Genomic DNA, 24,193 nt, shown 5'->3' on the forward strand with positions numbered 1-24,193 from the left:
ATTCCCTTATGAATTTTATGCGAGGAATCATGTCTGCAAAATAGAGGTAATCTAGGATAAGAACATTATCGGATAGGGCCTGATAACGCCCTCTGGTGCCAAAGTTAGTACTTAGGATCATATTGCTAAAATGTTGAGATGCGCATTCCATTATTACTTTTTTACGTACCTGCTTCTGATGTTGTTGATTTTGAGAGAATGAAAAAGTTTTGTTTGAAATTGATTCCAAAACTTGTATTCAATAATGATGAAGAATACATACATACACAGAAGAGAAGGAAAAATGAACTAACAAACTGATAATATAAGAATGATGAAAATACCCTTCTATCTAATTACTATCTAAACTGTCTATAACAAATTTTCTAACAATAAAAACTAACACCCCCCTTAATATGGAGGGTAGGGAACTACATGCAGCTTGGAAATAGCTTCTCGATGCTTTGAAGATGGTAGATTCTTGGTAAAAACATCAGCATGTTGTGAAGTAGCTAGAACATGAGATAAAGAGATGAGTCATTCTTGAAGTTTTTGTCGAACAAAATGACAGTCAAGTTCGATGTGTTTAGTCCTTTCATGAAAAACGGGGTTTGTGGCATTGTATATGGCGGCCATATTATCACACTTCAAGGGTATGGGGGTAATATTAGGCACTTGAAATTCATGCAGAAGTGTAGACAGCCATGCCAACTCAGCACATACTCTTTTCATTGAACGATATTCTGCCTCGGCTGAAGAAAGAGAGACTATAACCTACTTTTTTGACTTCCAAGAGATCAGACTTCCCCCAAATAGAATGAAATAACCACTTACTGACCTTCATGTGATTGGGCATGCTGCCCAATCTGAGTCACAATAAGCCTCAATGTTAGAAAGTTTATTAAAGAATAAACCTTGATTAACAGTGCCTTTGATGTATTTCAATACGTGTAAAGCAACATCATAATGTTGTTGACAAGGAGTTTTGTTAAAATGACTCAAATGTTGTACAGTGAAAGCTATGTATGGTCGAGTATGAAATAAAAAGTTCAACTTGCCAATTAGTTGTCTGTACAATGTAGGGTCATTGAGAGGATTGTCTATAAGCAGTAATAGCTTAAGATTGTGAGGCAATGGAGTAGAAACTGGAACAACATCTTCCATAGAATAGAGTGCAAGTAATTCTTGAGAAAATTTTTGTTGATGAACAACTAAACCTTCAGCCACCTTGCCAAATTGAAGTCTAAGAAAGTAATTGACTTCCCCCAAGTCTTTAATACGAAATTGGCTATCAAGAGTCATTTTTAATGAAGAAATTTCATCTTGATTATCACTTGTTAGTAAAATATCATCCACTTACACTGTTAATATAACAAATGAAGTAGAAGTCTTCTTAATGAATAGAGAATAATCATTAAGAGAATGAGTATATCCTTTTTGATGCAAAAATGGGACAATTTTGCATACCACTGCCTTGAAGCTTGCTTTAAGCCATATAGTGGCTTCTTAAGTTTGCAAACAAGATGATCTGAAGTAGTAGAACAGCCTGGTGGTAATTTCATATAGACATCTTCATGAAGATCACCATGAAGGAATGCATTATTAATGTCAAGTTGTTGAATCTTCCAATCTTTTTTAACAGCCAAAGAAACTAGACATCAAATAATATTGAATTTGACTATCGGAGAGAAGTTTTCGTTGTAGTCAATACCCTCTTTTTGAGTGAAACCTTTGGCTACTAACCATGCTTTATATCGATCAATAGATCCATCAACTTTATACTTAATTTTTATACCCATCAACATGAAATTGGCTTTTTGCCCTTTGGTAATGAAACAATATCCCAAGTATGGTTGGTTTGTAAAGCTTCAAGTTCCTGTTGCATAGCAAGTTCCCAATGAGGATTCCCTTTAGCTTGATGATAAAAAGTAGGCCCAACATCATGTTTAGAAATATTGAAAAAAAAAGTAGAAATGGGATAAAGAACAGAAACTTGAGGATCAACATTGCACATATGTGTAACAGTATGACAACAAATGTGTGAAGAATCAATAACATTGTTGCATATGTAATATCGTAAGTGCATAGGTGGGTTATGTGTTCTAGAAGATGTCCTTCTAGGAATGTTAGGAGGTTGAGACTGAGAAGAAGAAACATTTTCAGTAGGGACAGAAATTGAAGGTGGTGAAGGTGCAATAGGTGTATCACTGGAGTTTTTAGGAAGAAAAGAATGTGGGTTTTGTGACATAGTGGGGGATATATCATGTAAGGGAAAAATATTTTCAAAGAACTTAATATCCCTTGCGATATGAATGGATTTAGTGGTAAGATTAAGAACCTTAAAAGCCTTTTGTCCAATGGGATAACGAATCAATACAAAAGGATGAGCTCTTGACATGAATTTATCACGACCCACGGTAGAAGTAGTGATGAAACACAACATCCATATGCTTTAACTATGCCAAATATAGTTGCTTTTGATAAAGAAGTTCAAAAGGAGTTTTGAACTTAAGAGAAGCTGAAGGCATTCGATTAATGAGATGAACAGCTGTCCGGACGCATTCAGACCAATAAGAAAACCCAAGACCAGCTTGATATAATAAGGCTCGTGCAACTTCAAGTATATGTCGATGTTTCCGTTCAACGATGCCAATTTTTTGAGGGGTAAAAGGAGTAGATTTTTTTATGTAAAATTCCCATTTTGATATAGAACTCTATACCTTCATGAATACATCCAAGTTCATAAGCATTATCTGTGCAAACAACTTTAATGGTTTTGTTAGACTGAGTGTGAACAAAAACAACAAATTGTTTGATAACTCCCATTACATATACCCTTTGTGTGTAACCATATGTACCCAAGTGTGTTTACTATAGTCATCAACTATAGTAACAAAGAATTTGAACCCATCATGAGACATGTACTTGTACGGACCCCAAACATCCACATGAATGAGATCAAAAACAGCTTGAGATTAAGATAAGCTAGTTGGAAATGGAAATTTATGATGTTTAGCTTTAAAGCAGCTCATACATGAATCAATATCATCATCATGAGATTTACAACCAGGAATAGAAAGATGATTCAACTTGCTAATTGAAATGCGTCCCAATCGTTTGTGCCATAACAAAGTATTAGAAGGTTTTGTAACAACAATTGCAAAATTACAAAAAAGATTGAATACAGAAAAACTGAAAGACAAGGAATTACAAATGGTTCGATGATCAAAAACATAAAGATCATTGACCTTATTGCCAAAGAGACTAAGAGAGAGTTTACTCCGTGATGAAGGGTCCTGCAATAGGTAATGTTGATCAGTGAAAACTATAAAGGATTTGAGTTGAGAATTCAACTTGGAAATAGAAACAAGGTTGTATTTTAAATTGGGAACATACAAGACTCCTTGAAGAATTAAGGAATCATGTAGTTTGACATTTCCAGCAAAAGAGACACATGCATTAGTGTCATTAGGTAAACCAATGAAATGAGGATGAGGTAATTTGAATAAAGAAAGAAACAATGTTTTATTGGAACATATATGATCTGTTGCCCCGGTATCAACAATCCATGAATAAAATGGTTGTAAAAGTGATGATGATTTGTACACATTAGCAACAAACTTTTTGAAAGAAAAAGTACCTTCAGACTCCATAAATCCATCCATAAGAGAAGTTTGAGCAGAAAAACTAGATGATGATCAGTTGATATTGTTGTTTTGAAGAAGTATAATCAACTGTTGAAATTGTTCTTGTGATTTACTAGAATTGGAGTCAACAACAGCATTCTGAACAATGGATTTTGGTTCTTCACGCTTGGATTTGGTGAATTTAAAGTTTGCAGGGAATCCATGTAGACGATAGCACTGTGATTTGGTGTGAACAGGCTTTTTACAATGATTACAAACCAACGATTTCTTGGACATAGAACTATTTTCAACAGAAGCATTCATGGCAATGATGTCATTATTAAGTGGAGTAGAAGTATTTATACCATGTTGACGTTCTTCTTGAAGGATCAAGGAATATGCAATGGATACAGTCGGAAGAGGTTTAGTCATGAGAATTTGACCACGCATGACTTTGTAAGAATCATCAAGGCCCATAAGAAGTTGAATGAGACGATGTTCTTCAAAAAAAAATGTTGATCTTAGATGCAGCTTCACAAGAACATGGAGGAATTGCTTGAACGAGACGCAATTCATCCCAAATTCGTGTTAATTTGGTGAAATAAGTGGTGAAATCATCTGAACCTTGAGAAGTCGAATATAGCTGTTGCTAAATTTGGTAAATCAATGTGCCATCTGGTTTTTCGAACCTTTGATTCAATTGAAGCCAGATTTCTCGAGCAGTAGTCAAGAATAACATACTATTGGCAATATTTTTGGACAGAGAATTCAAAATCCAACTTATCACCATAGAATTGGCTCGAAACCAGGCAGAATACGAAGATGAGGTGATTGTTGGTTCATAAATTGATCCATCAACAAAACCTAATTTGTTCTTGGCAGCTAACGATATAAGCATTGATCGTTTCCAAGATGCAAAACCAATTCCATTAAAAGGATTTGTAATGAGAATAGAACTCGGATTATCAGAAGGAGCAATGAAAAATGGATTGGATGGATCGATGGCAGTATATCCAGTAGAATCAAGTGGATTGGCCATGATGAATGCAGAATCGAAAATAGAATCGAAAACTAATCTGATACCATGTTGATTTTGAGAGAATGAAAAAGTTTTGTTTAAAATTGATTCCAAAACCTGTATTCAATAATGATGAAGAATACATACATATACAGAAGAGAAGGACAAACGAACTAACAAACTCATAATATATGAATGACGAAAATACCCTTCTATCTAACTACCATCTAAACTGTTTATAACAAATTTTCTAATAGTAAAAACTAACAGATGTTGCTCGTAAGTACCCACCACCACCTTCGATTAATTCTTTTTGTTCCATATCGATCATTAAAAAATAGGAACTTTTTTACTTATTTTTTTTTATTTGTGTTCTTCGCATGCACGTCGAACAGGAGGTGATAACATCCTGTTCAAACTTCAATTTAAATTAAACAAACCCCCTCCATCGAAATTCCTTTCAAAATGGGTCCTAACTATTTAAACTTCCATTTCATTTAATTAAGTTACACTACACCCTCCTTTGAGATTTATTGACAAATCAAGTCCTAACCACTCAAACTTCCATTTAAATTATTTAAATCCTAACCTCCTTTGAGAAATTCGTTACAAAATTAGTCCAAAACTCAAACTTGGAATCTAAATAAACCATTTTAGTCCCTTTCTTGGAATATGATTACAATATAAGTCCCAATTATTGATTATTTTACCAAACAAATCCCATACTTAGTAATTAATACCAAATATACCATTTGCTTAAATAGGTAACTAATTTAGTACCAACGGTTCGTTTTAGAAGCGATACACCTCGATTTCTCGCGTCAAACTCTCGAAATAAATCAACAACCACACGTTAAGGTGAGTGTTACGACCCCTCTTTTATATTTTTATATGCTTTGGGGGAGAATACATGTGCTTAAATGTACTATTTTGCTTAAATAGGTAACTAATTTAGTACCAACGGTTCGTTTTAGAAGCGATACACCTCGATTTCTCGCGTCAAACTCTCGAAATAAATCAACAACCACACTTTAAGGTGAGTGTTACGACCCCTCTTTTATATTTTTATATGCTTTGGGGGAGAATACATGTGCTTAAATGTACTATTTTATACAAAAAAGTACACATAAAATATTATTATTTTATGTAAAAGCTATATCTAGTTTATAAAAAATTGGTTTGACACTTATATGTTATAAACACATAAACTAGTTTTAAACTTCAAAATTTTCATATGTTATGTTGTTAAAATGATACAACTATTAAGAATAACATATACCATTTTCACTACAAAACTCTATGATTTTACGTGACATTGTGTGTCATAAAATGCATGTTATAAAAATTTGTAGTATTCCTAAGGATTTGAACTATACCTGTGTATGAGCAAAGTTTACAAAAAAGACATAACTAGTTTATAAAAGGTAATGCCTTATATACATGCACACCAGTCATGCTCTGCTTTTATAAACTCTATACAATACATTGTGCCTAGTAACTTATCAACTTATACTTTAGGTGTGTTTGATGGAATTTTTTAATGAGCAATCAAGCTACCAGTTGCACAACTCTTTTAAGATTCTTGGAGTTTTCCTGTCATTAACTAAGAAGATTGGAAAAACCGTAGGAGACGTTAAGTGATGAACTCAACCTACGATGATGGTGTAGATGTTAGTGAGTCATTAAATTTCAAAGTGGGTTGCTTTAGAGCATATGTCGATCTTTGGACGTAGTAAGGTTAGGTATAAATCCACTGACCCCTCCTTTCATTTGTTGCTTCATCATTTTCTTTAGTGGTTAACCTAGGGCAATGTTTCAGATGGAAATAAGGGGGATAGGACGGGACCTTCGGCGCCTCTAAATCACATTGGCCCCTCCTGTTATTATTGCTTCATTGTTTTCTTTAGTGGTTAACCTGGGGCAGTGTTTCAGATGGAAATAAAGGGGGATGGGATGGTACAGTCGATGTCGGAGCGTCAGAAGCCGTTGGGGGAAGAAGCAGCAAATCCTTGAAACTCCGACGAGGCGTTAGAAGGAAGACCTTGCGAGATCATGGTCTTCGGAAAGCAAGGTGACGCTTAAAAAGGAAGTCACCGTTGGGTAAGGGAGTTGTTATCGGAAAGGTAGGTGTTACCTGAGTTGTTATCGATACGGTTGGGATGGACGAATCAGGTAGGTGTTCTTCTTCTTATTTGACTTATTTGACCAGGTTAATTTGAGTTGGACCATTAACCATTTTGCTCTCTTGATCTAGTAGGCTATTCAAGCATTGTCATTAGGTATAAAAATAATTAGATATGAATTTTAATGGGCTAACAAAAGGGAATTATTAATTTGATTTATGATTTGGAAATGACCATTTTGATTAAAGCAAGAACCATTAATTGTTGGATGATATAATTAATTAGTGATAATTAGTATGGCTAATTAATTGGGTTTAAAAGATCATGATTTTCATTTTATTAGTATATGGAATTATATCAATGATTTTTATATTATGGAAATATTCATTTGTTCATCGTAGATGAAATTACTTCTAGAAAAATATACTGATAGAAGTTACTAAAAAATAGAAATGGAAAAAGTAATTAATTTAACAGATATAAATATAAATGTAGGTGTCATCTGAGTTGTTATCGGTACAGCTGGGATGGACGACTAGGCGTTCTTCTGCTTTGACTTATTTGACTAGTTTAATTTATGTTGGATCATTAATCATTTTGGGCCTTTGGTCTATTGGGCTATTCAAGTATTTTCATTAGGTATATAAATAAACAGATATGAATCTTAATGTGCTAACAAAAGGGAATTACTCATTTGATTTATGATTTGGAAATGACTATTTTGATTAACGAAAGAACCACTAATTGTTGGAAGATATAATTAATTGGTAATTATTAGTATGGCCAATTAATTGGGTTTAAAAGATCATGACCTTCATTTTATTAGTATATGGAATTATATCAATGATTTTATAATATTGAAATATTCATTTGTTGATTGTAGATGAAATTACTTCTAGAAAAATATAGTGATAGAAGTTACTAAATAAAATAGAAATGCAAATAGTAATTAACTTAACATTTATAAATATATGTTTGATCTTTTAGGAGGATTCGACATATAAGGATGGTGTTAAGCGTTGCACATTTTCTTGAGGCGAGGATATAACAAGAAATGATTATTCGAACAACTTGCTATTTAGGTGAGTTTCTTACTATAATCGTAGGTCGAAGGCACCAATGCTGGTCCAATAGATTATGTTATGTATCATTGTGTATAAGATGTTGCAATGCTATAGTGGTCTATTAGATTGATAGATATGTATGATTAAATATATTGTTGGTTATTGTTTATTTGTTTGCATATGTTGACATAGTGTGGTTGGGTCGAGACGGTAATGCTTTTGTTGTACGCCAACAAACCCGAGAGTAATCCAGTCATAAGTTGCGGGTTGGGAAGGGCATTCCAAACTTGTGTTGTGGGTTCGGGATCAATCCAGTCATAAGATGAGGGTCGAGAAGGGTATTTCAGACTTATGTTATGGGCTCGGGAGCAAGCTAGTCATGGGATGTGGGCCTGGGGAGAGGTAATCCAATCTCATGCTGTGGGCTCGGGGCAATCCAGTCTTGTGTTGTAGGCCCGGTGTGCACGCATTATATATATATATATATATATATATATATATATATATATATATATATATATATATATATATATATATATATATATATATATATATATTATTGTGTGGGGTATTTTGGGGGAACACACTAAGCTTTGGCTTACAATTATGGATTAAACGTTTTTCAGGTACTTCCGATGATCGGGGTGAAGTGAAGGCATGATCATATACATCTCCCTGTTGATTTATGTTTTGAGAGATGATATTGATATTATGACCTTTATGTTTTTGTCTTGGAAAAAATGTTTGATTATTCTACAGATTTATGAAAATATGTTTAAAAAATAAAAAATATTACCATGGTTTTTGAGATGTTACATATTTGGTTGGGCCTTTTTGTGAGGTAGTGAAGGCTATCCATCATAGATGTTTAGGCTAGATTATTGTGATGTTGCGGCAAGGTGAGTACTTGTTTGTCGTCCCGGGCAGTATATATATATATATATATATATATATATATATATATATATATATATATATATATATATATATATATATATATATATATATATATATATCAAGGTTGTAGAAAACGCTCGACATAGGCTCGGCGGTGGACTGGGTTAAGGGATTAATCGGCTAGGCGGGGATTAATCGGGACCATTAATTATTAAAAAATTATTAAAAATTTAATAAATATAACATTAATCCTAATAATATAAGTAAACAAGTTAACAAATATATTATTTCATTGATGATTTGGATTAAACAACCATATCAGCCAAGAATTACAAATGTTCTTCATTTGTTTTTGAATGTTATTCATCAATTCTTCAAAATCATGTTTTCACAACGAGTTCATTCAAGCCATCAAATTGAGAGCTACAACAACCTTAAAACACCACCTCCTTTCTACCCCTAATAAGAAAGCCAAATACCACCAACTGCTCCATCCGTTTTTGCTCCAACCACCAAACATCACCATTGATAACCTTCCTGTTTGCATCTATTCAGCAACATCACACCCTCAACTACTCCACCACTGCCGCACCATAAACACCCAAAATCACTGAAATTTCTCTTAAGAATTTACATAAACACTTGGCATGCTAGTTATCAAACAACCATATCAACCACATCATTGAAAAAGAACACGAATCAGATTACTCAATTGGAGTTGTGTATCGCAAGGCTATAATCAAAATACGCATGTGACAACAAAGATATTTATGCAATAAGTCCAAGAAGAAATTGGTACCAAAATTGACAAGAGAAAGTAGAGAGAGGACCAATCGATGCCGACCTATCCAATCCAAAATTGAATTCTATAAACAATCGACGCTCCCGACTATCTGCAATTGAGCATATGACATCAGAACAACTTGTTGGTAGATGAATAATACTAAGAACCTGCATTAGAGCAATCGATACACACTTTTGAATATCTGAAATCGAGAATCAAGAATCGAGAATCGAATTATGTAAACAACTTGTTGGTAGATGATCGGTGCAGAGAGAAACGAACCTGAAAGTCTGGAGAAGCTCGAGGAATAGCACAATCAGAACAACTTGTTGGTAGATGATTGGTGTAGAGAGAAGCTCGTGGCAAAAGACGATGGCGAAGAACGAGCACGGGGGAGTCGAAGTTGAGCAGGGGAGGATTCTATTCAGCAAGAAAAATAGGGAAGAACAAGATTTAAAGAACATATATGGAAGAGTGAAAGTTTGAGTATCTCACATCGAAGCTGGGAACATTTTATCAAGGAAAACATAGTCTATAAAAGGGAATCCTTCATACTAAAAGAAACACAGTTGTATTTTTGGCAAGCCGGCTCCTTTGAGTTGGTGGGTCCTTTAGAGTCAGCTGGACCGATTAGGTCCGAGTTGGTCCGATTTGGGCCGGTTTTAACTGATATTGACAAAGGCCGCCTAATCTACCCTCTAACACCTATTCATAGGCAGTTGGAGGCCGTCAAGCATCTAGGCGCCGATTAATCGGCCGCCTAGACCGAATTTTACAACCATTATATATATATATATATATATATATATATATATATATATATATATACACATATATATATAGTGATAAAATTTTCATTTTTAAAAATCATCAAATCCATACATCATATGTCTCACAAAAAACCACAATATAGTGTAAAAAAATTGTCAGCGTAAAATAGTCATAAATGCGAAATCATGAGGGGTATGTCGTGCGATCACGTGGGACCCTTTCCTTTCAAACTGGAAGCACCTTAAAATATTATACCACAAAACCATATGCAAAAAGCTTAGTGAGTTCCCCAAAATACCACATACCTTACATATAATTGCCATGGGCTACCCCCATGGTCTTTTCCCTTGGATGCCCTCGGCTACCCTCAGGGTCTTACAACCAAGTGTCATGGCTACCTCCATGTTCTTTCCTTGAAATGCCTTGGGCTACCCCCATGGTCTAACATCCAAGTTCCATGGGTAACCCCTATGGTCTTTCATGCAATTGCCATACGCTAGCCCCATGGTCTTTCATACAAATGCCACAGGCTACCCTAGGGTCATGAATGCAAGTATCACGAAGAAAACTAGCATCCTGCACAATCCAATGTGCTGACATTGGTGCCTTCAACTCACAAGTATCGTGAGAAGACTCACCTATTAGACAATGATCAACTGCTACCGCTCTTACTGCCAAGAATATAAATGCTATACACCAACTATACAGCCATACAAGGTAAACCCTTATCTCTTCTTCTAAAATTAGGAGTTTGACAAAAAGTCAACTCAACTAAAAAGTCAACGGTCAAAGTCAACATTGAATCTCATGTCGTGACCAACCCTTGGTCACATCGTGAGAACTCACTCGGTCCGATTCCCTTTAACTCGCTCCAACCCAGTCACGGACAACCAACTCGTCATAAGTCATAACGTGAGCCATCCTTGGTTACTTCATGAGAATACAGACAACCTCAAACATGGGATCTATAACGCCCGTAGATTCGGGCTTAGTCAATTTACAGATAATAAACATTAAAAATGATTTTTTGATAGAAGATTATTTAGGATAAATAATCATAACCAAAGTTATAGTATATTTCACAAGAATTCCGTATATATAAAGAAAACTGAAATATGACTTATAACGAAGAAGTTATGACCCGTCGAAGTTTTGCGACTAAATCGGCACAGCTCTGTGTATCGTAAAAATTGAATTTTTGATAAGCTACTTTTTAGCCTTAGCAATCTAAACAAAATTCGTAGTATATGTTAAACCGAGAACGTACATAAAAAGAACGTCCAAATCTGACTTCATTAGAGGAAGTTATGATTTTTTCTAAGATTTTGCACAATAGTATACAGCCTGGAAATCGAATTTTAGATCAATCGATTTTTAGCTAACACAACCTAAATGAGAATTGAAGATCTCGTTAATAGGAGCTCAACGATATAAAGACAATCGAAATCGGACGTTGGATGACAAAATTATGAATTTTTAACGGACTTTAACTGTCAAAGTCTGTTAAAATATAAATTTGAAAATAAAGTCAAAATTAGCCAACGGAGTCTAAAAATAAGTTGTAGATCCCGTCGATACCTACGCGTGGATATAAAGAACGTCAAAACGGAGCTCATATATGAAAGTTACAGATTTTAGAAGATAATTAGTTTTTGGAGTAATCTACGAGTGACACATGACGCAATCTAAGCCACTGCTTCCTCACCACGGCTTGCCACCAGATGGCGACACGTGGCATGGGAACGCCTAACATTCAACAAGGGAACACTAACCATTCTTCCATCAGAAAACTTATAAATAAAGGAGCCAATCACTTCATTTCTCCACACCTTTCTAACATTTCTCTCCTAATTACTCCCAAACCCTCCAAGCCTTTCCCAAGAACTTCCTAAGTGTTAGAAGCGAGTCCTGGAGCACCGGAAAGCCCCGAGAAAAAGAGGTTTTAGCTAAGAAGTTCTGCCCATGTAGAGCCTGGTTCCTCGCTAAACCCCCTTGTATGTGAGTTATGCTTACCCTACTTTAAGTATAACTTATGTTTAAGTTCATTATCGTTATTATGAACCTATAAAAAATATATATATTAGTGACCCAAATTCTTTATACTGATTGATCTACTTATGGGAGAGGTGTCTAGAATGGTTATGTTGGCTTGGTTGTTGGATTTCAGAAAAGCTATATGCCAAAATGGTCCTGCCTCCCAACTGTCCTGCCTGGCTGATCCTTATTTGATAGATCATGACATAGACCTTGAGTTAATGATAAATCTAGACTAATAATTAGTCGCAATAAATATTAGACTAAAATCTAGTGATAATAATATTGGGTTTCGTCGAAGGAAAATAGAATTGTTAGAAGTGAAGCGCTGCCCAAATTTCAAGTCGTCACTTTAACAAGTGAGTGCATAGTCCCTTTCATAAACATGATTTTAATACAGGTATTAATAAAAGTGTTAAATATATGTTGAAATTTTATATGTGAGTTATATGCTTATTATCTGGAAATATTTGTTATATGTATATTTGATGATATACTTTAGGCGAACCAGACATGGTTCTATATGTGTTAAGATGTATTTACATGATAATAATAATAGAAATATTATAAATAAGAAAATAAATGTATGTTAATACTTAATACTCTGTATAAAATATTACATTAAATTAGGATAGTAATGCCGAAACAGAGTTAGTATTGAAAGTTGATTATAAACATTGTAGGCTTGCTTAGTGATGAAATATGACTTAAAAGAGATGCTTAGTTCAATTAAGTTTGAATATTAGGTAGTATCTTATTAAGGGTGCGTGTTTGATAGGAATAGAGAGTAGAAACTCTGTTCGAGGAGATTGATGATCGGTGGAGTATGTCCTACGTACAAAATTACTTTCTAAGCACCAAGTCTTTTTCAAAGCTCCGTGTATTAGGTGTTGCTTGTATCGAGGTAATATTATGTTCTAGGGTACGATTCCTACTCGTACCAGGGTACTATAATGTGCCAAAAGTACTATCATGTACAAAGTCTTTTTTTACACTATTGCGTGTCGGGGTACGAGAGCGTACGGGAGTACTTTATTAGTATTTGACCATACTTTTTATTTTGAAGAGCTTTGGAGTCATCATTTCTTTTTTGAAGTGATCGGACGAGCTTCATGTTTCAGCGTTTCCTTTCAAGAAGTAATTGGGGGAACTTCGTAGACTGCCTAATTGAGTGTGTCCTTAGAAGACCACTACCAGGTATGTCTGATGTTGCATTGCCGAATAAGGTGAGTCTGGGGGTAAAATACCTCTCGATGTCAGACTACTGCTAGGCAAATTTTGATGTTGTATTGTTGGATAGGGTTAGTCTAGGGGTAAAATACATCACGACGTCAGACCACTGTTAGGCATAGTTATTTAGATAACCATCCCTGACTTAATTATCATGTTGTTGTTTTTACGAACGAAGGTTCGTGGTGAAACTTGTTCCATTCCCCTCATTTGATGTATTTATTGATCCTCGTTTGTTGTCACATAATTTCTAAAGCAACGTTGTCAGTTTGTTGTTCATAATGATCCTTTAGGCTAGATCTTATAAGATCCTTGTATAGGATCTATATGTGGGAATCGACAGGATGGGATAAATTGTTTTAGAGATATGATTTGTGTAACACCGTAAATTTCCAAACAAATTTTTCATTTTAAAATCATATAAATTTATAACGCATTTCACAAAATCTCATTTGTTTAGTTTACAAAACACATCTCCATAATTGATTGATTAATAATCCAGGATCCTCAAAACATAACTCCTTCTCTGGTGTGTATAATCGAGTCGGTGCCTTCCCGCGATCCTGAGAAAAACCTGAAACACATAACACATAACACGATAAACACGAAGCTTAGTGAGTTCCCCAAAATACCGCACACACAACTCATTAGCCACTCGAGGCTATATCACTGTAAGACCCTCCGGTCAATGTGTCTCAGTGGGACCCTCCAGTCCCACGGTTCGTTGGACCCTCTGGTCCGGTCTGTAAAGCTCCGTATAGCATAAATAACAAAGAGATAATGTATAGCATACAACAATAAGCATGATAACTTAACACCCAATGTAAGCACGTAAGACCCTCAGGTCACATATAAGTACCAGGCTAGGTAAAGTGTAGTGAGAAGACTCACCTCGGATGAAGAACAACCCCTAAAAACATTGTTGCTGCGCACCGGCCTCTAACTCTAAGCCAAAACCCACAATTAACCCAGTTAGGAACTATGTCCTGACTCTCACTCATTAGGTCTAAATGAAGACCACTAACCAGCCCAGTAATAGCCTAAACCCCATTAGGCCCACCAAGGCCCAATAATAAATGGGCTCACCCAAGGCCCACTCTTGAAACTAAATGGCAACCCCAACTCAAGGGCCTAAGCACGAATATATACATTCCTCTGGTTCAATACCCTATTGTAACAAGCCCAAACTCCATGCTCAACACTCAAGGCCCCAAAATGAGACTTAGCCCAAAAGTCCACAGTGAGGTTACGCGGGGCATAACTCCCTTGGTACGCTCAACGTACTCATAATCCAGATTGGCCATCGGGGACAGTGGTCAGTACACAGGGCGTATTGGAATTACGCTCAGCGTACGTCCATTAGGGATGAGCAACGGGCCAAACCCGGACCAGACCGGCCCGAAGACCGAAAACCCGAAGACCGAAAATTGTGAATTTTCTTACCCGAAAACCGGACCGTTTTTGGATGTATCAGGTTCGGGTTCGGTGCGGTCCGGTCTCGGGTAGTAAACCGAGTTTCGGGTTTTGGACCGAACTAGGCTTTGAAATTGGTACAATGCGGGACTTTACTTAGATCACGTGCAAATGAGGTGTCTACAAAAAAAATACAAACCTTATTAACATTTGGAACAAATAAAAATTACACTATTTAGCATAAAAACTACACTTTTTATTAAAAAAAATGCATGTATTAACAAAAAAGAAACAACATTGCTAATAAAAAACTGCATTTTAACAACTTTTTTGTGTAAAAAACAACAAAAAACAACATTATTTATAAAAAACTGCATGTTTTTATAAAATTTTTTTGACTGTTTTTAATTTTTTTTTTTTTGCATGTTTGAACAAAAAATAGCGTGCTAGATATATTCTTTCTTGTAAAGTGATAGGAACAAACGTTGATCAAGATTTATAAACAATGTTAAAATAAAAACATCAAGTTTTATACATAATGTTATATATAACATTAACTAATAATTCAATATCCTTATCTATATATTCTAAGGAGAAAAAAATTTCCGGTCCGGTCCGGGTTAAATCCCGTATTCCGGGTACGGTCCGGTCCAAACCCGAAAACCGATTAATGGTAAAAACAAAATCCAAAAACCGGCCCATTAATATGTATATCCGGTCCGGTCTGGGTCCAGTCCCGGTTTTTTTCCGGTCCGGTCCGGTCCAACGGGTCATATGCTCATCACTAACGTCCATGATTGTTATCTCCACTCCCTTGGTCTTAATCCGTTAAGACCATAGCTATACTCTTAGATCTGGTCTCCATAAAGTCTCATACACAACAAAGCTCGTGACTTTAAGCCTTTGCATGGAAGATCAAGTCCTAAACACAAAAACTCTTACTCTATACTCTGAAAAATCCTCATATCTTATGCATGAGGTGGTTCCAACGTCCAAGGCCTCATTTTTATGAATCCTCTCCACTAGAACACTTAAAGGGACATATATTAGGCTCTGGAGTTCAACAACTCATAAAGCTTCAAGATTAGGGACCAAAAACCCTAAAATGGACCCAAAACAAAAACTAGCACAACAATAAGCAAGTTTCAAACTTGATACTTCTGGAAGATGCACCAACAAGAGGAGAACATAGATCCAAAAGCTAGATGCTCAAGCTATTCTCTTTCAAAGCTCCTTCTTCTTCAAAAGCCAAACATAACAAGTCATCACCCCACTAGATTCATGATATGGGCTTATTTAGTCATAGAAATCATTCATTATCTTATTAATTATTGTTGATATTATATCATTTAATGGACAAAAGGTACTTAATTAGCTTAATATTTCAATTTCAGAAATAAAAGACATGCTCAGGTGAAAAAGGAAGAGGATTTGAGTGATTGGAAGCTTGGAGATTGAAGACTGAAGAAAGAAGGATGTTGCTGGACAGTTTGACCCATCGTCAGTGTTTTGTCCATATCTCATGAACCGTAACTCCGATTGACGAGATTCAAAATGTTCTGAAAACTAGACATAATTTCAGACTACTTTCGTGTTTTGAGAAAATGTTGATTCCAAAAGAAACTTGACGAGTTTTTACCAAAAACTCGACGAGTTGGTTGGAATATTCTCGATTTAAGGATGCCTTGCTGTACACGTTGTATATGCGGATTATCGAAAAAACTCGACGAGTTTTTGGTGAAAACTCGTCGAGATGACGCTGTTTTCAGAATTTATATATAGAAACTCTTCTCATTCGAACCCTAACTTTTTGTGGAGGCTAGCTGCGACTTTTGAAGACTAGAAGGGTTCTTGGAGCTGCTATTTTCGAGATTGCAACATAAGAGACAATTTAGAAGAGAACCAAAGGCAAATAATCATTCGTCTTTTCTTAATCTTTGTTTTGAACCATGTTTGAATCATTAGATTTTGATTTTAGGTTATTACTTGCTATAGATATGAGCTAAAAGCTTTTACTTCTGTTTGGATGAGATAATCTTATGAACATGGTTTGATTGAGTGGTTGAATTGATATTAATTTGGTTATTCATCTTGTTAAGCTTATTAAAGATCCTTATGTATTGATGATAAATGTTTTTAGTTAACAAATAAGTGATTGAGCTGCATGAATATCTTCTTGATTACTTGATTCATATAGTTTTATGAATATAAGATTGTATGCCTAGGAATAGTGAATATGAAACTAGGGTTAACTTTAAAATATGTAAATCAATGTGTGAGCATGTGTGATGAACATCTATACATGAGTTGATTGAATTGAACAAATTTGATTAACTATTATTATAAGTCTTGCTTGATACGAACTGAACACTAGGAAACTTCTTAATTTAATCACTTGATCACTGTTTGAATTAACTTGTCTACTAAAGGATTGGTAATAGTGAACATGAACCCAATCACATTAGGAATCGGTAACCATTGACATATTGATCCATTGCACTTGCCACGAAATCAACCATAAGAATAAGTGAATCGAATCTGAATAGAAGTCTCTTTTATCATTGAATCTAGTTGTCTTTTCTTGTTCTTCTTAGTTGTTAATTGTCTTTGTTTAAGTGTTAATTGATTGTTTAAGTTTCTAGTCTTGCAAAACTAGAGAAACCCCCGACTTTTATTAATTGTTTTAATTAGATAATATTAGCATTTATTTTAATTGTTTACCGTTCCCTGTGTTCGATACCCCCTACTTACCTGAACTAAACTGCTAATCGATAGGTACACTGCCTTTCGTGTGTTTGTCTTTGTGTTTAAGTTAGTAGGATTAAAACTAGTTCGTTTTACACACATCAATTCACATGAGAAAGCCACCAAGATTCAAACTTTATGCTTTCTGGAACTAGATCAACCTAATTAGGGCTTGGATCCACAAGCTCCAAGCCAAGCAATGCTTCCTCAAGGAACTCCTTCTTCCACAATATGCACCAAAAACTCACTAAATCACCAAAATGCTCAAGAATCACTCAAATGGAGGCTTGGGGTCGATTTCTAGGGTTTAGAGGGATGGAGGCTAAAGATATTAGGGTTAGGTTATGAGATAAGGAGCTTAAATAAGGTCCAAGACCCTAAAATAGGGTTCAGGTCTGATTAGCATACGCCCAGCGTACTCCGAAGAACATTCACGACCACCCTTGGTCAGTACGCCCAATGTACTCCAAATTACGCCCAACGTACTTCCTTTTTCACTAGTACGCCCATTGTACGCTTTGTGTACGCCCAACGTACTCAGCTAAGCCTGAAACCACAAAACTTCTGAAGGCCATAACTTCTTCGTTATAAATCCGTTTCCGACGATCCTTATATCCACGAAAAGGTAACGAGAAGCCCTACACTTCTATCAACTTTATTCCTCTTGAAGCCTACTCGAACTCAGATCCAAAATTCATGAAAAGTCTGAACCAATGCTTTTAACAATACATTTGGGCTCTAAAGCACAAACCGAACTCTTTTATCACACAACCTACCTTACCCGCATCCTAAAAGGGCCTAAACCTTTCTATTTCAAAGCCTCAAAACCTTATCATACTCGGATTAAGGCCCATGGGCCGTAAATGATAAAACTATCCAGAACAGGATGTTACAATATGTCTGTATTAATGATAATAGTTGGAATTGCAAGTTTGAGATATACATTATTATAACATTGTGGGATTTAAATCTCTATGTACTCACCAGGTTTCCCAACCTAACCTACTCAGTTTATTGTATGATAGGTGGCTATATGAAAGATACATACTGTTGAGAGATTCAAAGAGTATTAGGCCACCAATTTAATTACTATAAGGCTTGTAATATTTTGGTTATGCTTATGTTTCTGTATTGACGACGACATCCTAATGTTTTAATATAATTAAAATACATTTCTTCGGAAATGCCTTGATAATACCAATATCATGTTTTTTGGGGACAAATTCCGCAATATTATTCTTCAAAAAGGATACTCTGATTTTTAAATAAGCATAAACAAATCGGTCTTTTCTGGCCATGAAAATGGGGATGTCATAGGATCCTTCCTTGTTCACATCATGAGACCTCCAATGTCACGTCTTGATTTTAGTCTGAACATCCTCTTAATGATTCAAGTCCTTAAACCATTAAGTCCCAACCCTAACTTTTTCAGAAGCTAAAGCGGACTCCAAAGGTCCATAAAAATGTTTACTTTATGGACATGCATGCTTCATGCATGTCCTCAATCCATTCTAGGTCAAAAATAGAAAGATAACACTAAAACTCTCATGCATGACCCTAATACTCCACCAACTTCTAGATCTGGACCTCATGATGCTCAAGGGACCCTTAGAATCCATAAAGTTGTTAACGTTGTTTATTTCATTCCAAGTTTCTTAAACATGTAGATAATGGGACAAAATCCTAGATCTATTAACTTAGAGAAATAAAGTTTGAGCATTTGACACTTACAAAGGTCCAGAAAGAATATGAGATGATGATGATGATGATGTTTCCTTGTAAGCTTCACCAATAAAACACCTTCTTCTCCTTCTTATCTTCTTTTTCAAGCTAGAAAAAGCACCAAAAATGGATAAGAATCACCAAGAGGGTTTGGAATAGGGTTTCTTGAGGTTGGAGAGTGAAGGAGGCTGAGGATGGGCAACCCTAGCCTCTTCATTCCTTTAAACATACGGAAACTAGTTTTTTATGGCCATCAGATTGTTGTTACGTCATGACCAATACATGGTCACGTTGAGACGAAACAAGGCCATGTCACGACGTAACAGTGCAAAGCTCACGTCGTGACCCACTTCAAAATGCAAAAATACTTGGAATTTAGTACCTCGAACATCCGAATATTACTATACACACACACACACACACACATATATATATATATATATATATATGTGTGTGTGTGTGTGTGTGTGTGTGTGTGTGTGTGTTAACACCCTATACACCATTAGCTGATAGTTTCACTTCTTCCCATTTTTATCATTTTCTCAGAAAACGTTACAATATCACTAACATCAAGACCTTCTAATCCTTGCAATTTAACAACTTCTCAACTATGATGCATGGATAGAAGATTTTAAAATCTATTAAATTATATTTGAATTTTTTTGATAAAATTGATGGCACTTCCAATGCTTAAACTACTAACCTCGATGAACCCAAGTGGAAATAGTTTGATTCCATCTTTGAACTATAGATTTACAATACACTTTCTTAACATTTACATCAGATTATTCTTAAGATAAATGTTATTTTACAATAAGTATATATTAACATGGAAAATTTTTTCCCCAACAATAATGATACTAATTGATATCACCACCAGAGATTCACTAATCATTACTTAGTGCACACGATTTAAATACATCGCAAAATCTTCTTTGACAATATTAATTCTCTAGTTCTAAAAAGAGAATCTTCTTAATGATATGATCAACAATTAACCCTAAAATTTGACTATGTCGCAAGTTTGATATGTCATTGATCCCCTCTTCCAACATTCTTAAAATCAATATCTATGCTTCTCCTCAATGGCCAACAATTCCCCATGTTCAATGATAATCATATAATTTTAAAAATTCATTGTGACTGAAGGTCATATATATATATATATATATATATATATATATATATATATATATATATATATATATATCATACCCATGTCCAAAATTAGAACAACGGATGAAGGAACAAAATCAAAACTACTTCTACATAAATATATTCAGTCTTTTACAAGACTCTAACTGGCTCAAGTATATGAGTGAAAGTTTCATTTATGAGCCATGAGCTCTCCATGATCTGCTTATGAGATATCAACTACTTTCTTCTAAGTTTATATATGTATCTGACTAGCCACTTCTCTTACTCAACAAAAGTATGTCATAAAGATTCTTAGCATGTGAGCATGTTTAAGTATAAGCCTATTGCACATATGTCAATACACAATCAAAATTAAACTCCTCTTGCAACCTTATCATTGATCCCACTATGTATAGAAGCTTCGTATGTTCCCTTTAGTATATAACAATCACACAATCATTTCTAAGCTATGTTTTTTATTGTATTTATCTCTTTATGCATAATCCTCATGATGCCTAATTTAGCGCTCTAAAGCAAATCCTCCGGTTTGCCTAGGGAAATTTAGACCATGGATTAACTCCACATCACCCTTAATATAGGTCGTACTGCTTATTTCGATATCAAATAAGGTGGCTAGTCCCTCTACATGACATTCTACATCCAAGTATTACATATTTTAAGGGCAATAATATTTTGTCTTTTTTCTCTAATATTAGTTTATTATTTCTCCAAGCTTTGGTGCATTATTTGTCTTTCTAACATTAAGGTTGGATATAGAGGCTTAAACAAAATTGTAAAAACATATTGGTTTCACAATTTTATTCATGAGTTACATACAAACCTATGATCTTGTACTCCATGAATATCGATGCGATTCCATGTCTATTAATCATGTTCAATATTAGTATCCTAAGAATATCGAAGTAGATATCTATTTTTTCGAGATCGGGTTGGTTTTGGTAATATTCGAGTTGTTCATGATCCCTTTAATCATCAATATGTCTATATCCTCACTAAAGGCTTCTTTAATTTTTGTTTTACGAGTTACGGTTGAGTTTGAAAGTTCACACCATTCCTCTTTATAAACTTTTAGAGAGAAAAGTTAGTGTTTATATATATATATATATATATATATATATATATATATATATATTAAGAGAGAGAGAGAGAGAGAGAGAGAGAGAGAGACGAAGGATCATTTGAGAATTATAGTTTCTCGAGAACCCGAGAACTAAAGGTGAAACGTTAGATTGAAATTTTAAATGGCTTGGATTAAACATGGCATAATTGTAATTATCTTTAGTTTCAATGGCATCTTAGGCTTTTTAAAAATAACCACAAGGGCATTTTGGACATGAAAAATGTTCATATGTGTTATTTAGAAATTAGGTTAATTAATTCCACTCTTTCTCTCTCAGCCCTCATCTTCTTTACGTCTACTCCTTCTCCATCGGCCGCCTATAATCTCTTCAATCTCTCTATCTGCCACTGATTTCCACCATAATCACCGCCACATTGAAGATCGAATTTGATGCACACACTAAATATCGAATTCCATGCGAACACTAAGGATCAACGATCAAGTTCATCGGTGAGGAGATTCAGAGAAAGAAGAGAGACATCAATTTCATTATCACTCTTAATCGATCCATCAAAATACGTGTTATTCATCGTTCCAAACCTGTAATCGATTATTGGAGTGTACTTCGTTGTCTTCTGATATGTTTCGTGTCTATTGCCCGAGAACTCTTTCTTCCTTCTCCTACCGTCGATGTAGGCCTTCAACTCGAAATGAGAAGTGTTTGACTCCACAGGCGTTTCTCTTTTGACAACAAGTTCTATATTTTACTTTTGAATTTTATTTTCCTTTATTACACATATATTCTATAAATTTTCGATTAAATTGTGTTTTAGTTTCATCTACCTGTGTTCATTTAGAGGAAAACAGATTCAAAGTCAGACGTGACATGTTGTTTATGGTTTTTGGTTAATATATTGGCTTGAATAATTAATTAGTTTTGTAGATATGGTGTACAAAGGTCTAACATTAAGATATGAGATATCCTTTCATTTACCTTAATCAAAATAATTTTTTTATTGGTTTATTTACCCCTTATTCATTAGTTATAATGGTTAACTTGAATTCGTTTTGTTTACATCATAGTAACTTTTAACCATTTGAATTACATATGATTCAAATATAAATCACAAAATGAATGACATATCAATTACATGTGATTCATATATGAATGACAATGTAATTTAAATGTAAATCAAAAGTGAATCACATATCAATTACATGTGATTGATATGTAAATCACATATGAATTACATGTGATTCAAATGTAAATCAAATGTGATTCACATGTCATTCACATATGAGTTAGATCTAATTCACATGTAAATCACAAGTGAATCACATATGAATTACATGTGATCCACATGTAAATCAGAAGTGAATCACATATGAATTACGTCTATATGCTCACATGTATTTTGTGTTATTGTTTTTCGTTAATTAATATTTTTAATTTTCTTATGAATTTCATATTTGAATCTTAAAAGATCCAATCACATGTGAATATCACATTATATAATCACATGTGAATCTTTCATGATAAATTTACATGTGAAACTTATATGATATATACATATGCATTTTTTTTTTAAAATTTTCTTGTAGATTTGAAAAAATTTGTGGAAAATATTAAAAGATGTGAAAAGTGATAAGTTGAAGAATTTATGGAAATTTTGACATGAATACATGAAAACGCTTTGAAATTTTATAGCATTTATTGTTTATTATATTTTATTTTGTATTTAGTAAAATACTTGTACTATTACGTTTATAGATTAGTAATAAAAATATATTTATTTATGATTTACTTGAAAAAATATACATATATACACCTAAGATATTGATTTTTTTTGGTTAAAAAAGTTGTAGTTTTTTTTAAATATTCCAGGTTTTTTTTTTTTTAATTTTTTTAATTTTTTTATTTTTTTTTAATTACTAATTTTTATGAATTTACCATTTTTAAAAAGATTGTAGTTTTTTTAGTTCATGTTTTCTAAAACATTTTTAGAAATCTACATTTTTTAAAAAAATCAAAATTTATTATTTTTATAGAAAAAATCCGAAAATTTGATTTATACTATTAATTTTAGACCTTTTTATTAATATTTTCAATAAAAATTAAAAATTAAACATTAAATGAGATTGGTAAGATGATGATCATATCATTAATGAGTTAACTTTGATCTAATGCTCCTTCTTTAGTTCTCAGGTTTTCCTGAAATTATGAGTTCTAAATGGATCCTTTATATATATATATATATATATATATATATATATATATATATATATATATATATATATATATATATATATATATATATATATATATATATATATATATATATATATATATTAGTTTATAACCCGTGGGAACCACGGTTATAAAATTAATCAAACTTTTATAATAAAAACTCAAAATTATTAATAAGTTATTTTAAATAAATTATTAATTTAAGAGTTTTTTATTAGTTATGTGAAATTATAATCATTGATTCAAATAAATATATAAAATTAATTTTTAATAGATATTAGATATTTTTTATTTGTGAATTAATGAAAACAATAATTTAAA

General features: G+C 33.9%; 2 protein-coding genes across 2 annotated transcripts; both read right to left on the minus strand.

Annotated features, from left to right (window-relative positions):
- Positions 1-1,777: 1,777 nt before the first annotated feature.
- LOC145076204 (uncharacterized) lies at positions 1,778-2,377 on the minus strand. Its single transcript, XM_079022163.1, has one exon. The coding sequence runs from the start codon at positions 2,375-2,377 to the stop codon at positions 1,778-1,780; it is 600 nt and encodes a 199-aa protein (XP_078878289.1).
- A 1,877-nt stretch (positions 2,378-4,254) lies between these two features.
- Positions 4,255-4,945, minus strand: LOC145076205 (uncharacterized). Its single transcript, XM_079022164.1, has 2 exons — positions 4,892-4,945; positions 4,255-4,740 (listed from the first exon to the last, which is right to left on the minus strand). Exons 1-2 carry the CDS (start codon positions 4,943-4,945, stop codon positions 4,255-4,257), a joined length of 540 nt encoding a protein of 179 aa, XP_078878290.1.
- Between the last annotated feature and the right edge of the window lie 19,248 nt (positions 4,946-24,193).

The sequence above is a fragment of the Lactuca serriola genome, chromosome 9 (genome assembly GCF_051521515.1).
Source record: "Lactuca serriola cultivar US96UC23 chromosome 9, Lser_US96UC23_V15, whole genome shotgun sequence".
Classification (NCBI taxonomy): Eukaryota; Viridiplantae; Streptophyta; class Magnoliopsida; order Asterales; family Asteraceae; genus Lactuca; species Lactuca serriola.

Bases quoted from the DNA above. Each gene is read 5' to 3' on its own strand.
- LOC145076204 (XM_079022163.1), bottom strand. From the start codon at position 2,377: ATGTCAAGAGCTCATCCTTTTGTATTGATTCGTTATCCCATTGGACAA.
- LOC145076205 (XM_079022164.1), bottom strand. From the start codon at position 4,945: ATGGAACAAAAAGAATTAATCGAAGGTGGTGGTGGGTACTTACGAGCA. The intron at 4,741-4,891 runs GTTAGTTTTTAC...TATTGAATACAG, and splicing joins GGTACTTACGAGCAACATCT to GTTTTGGAATCAATTTTAAA.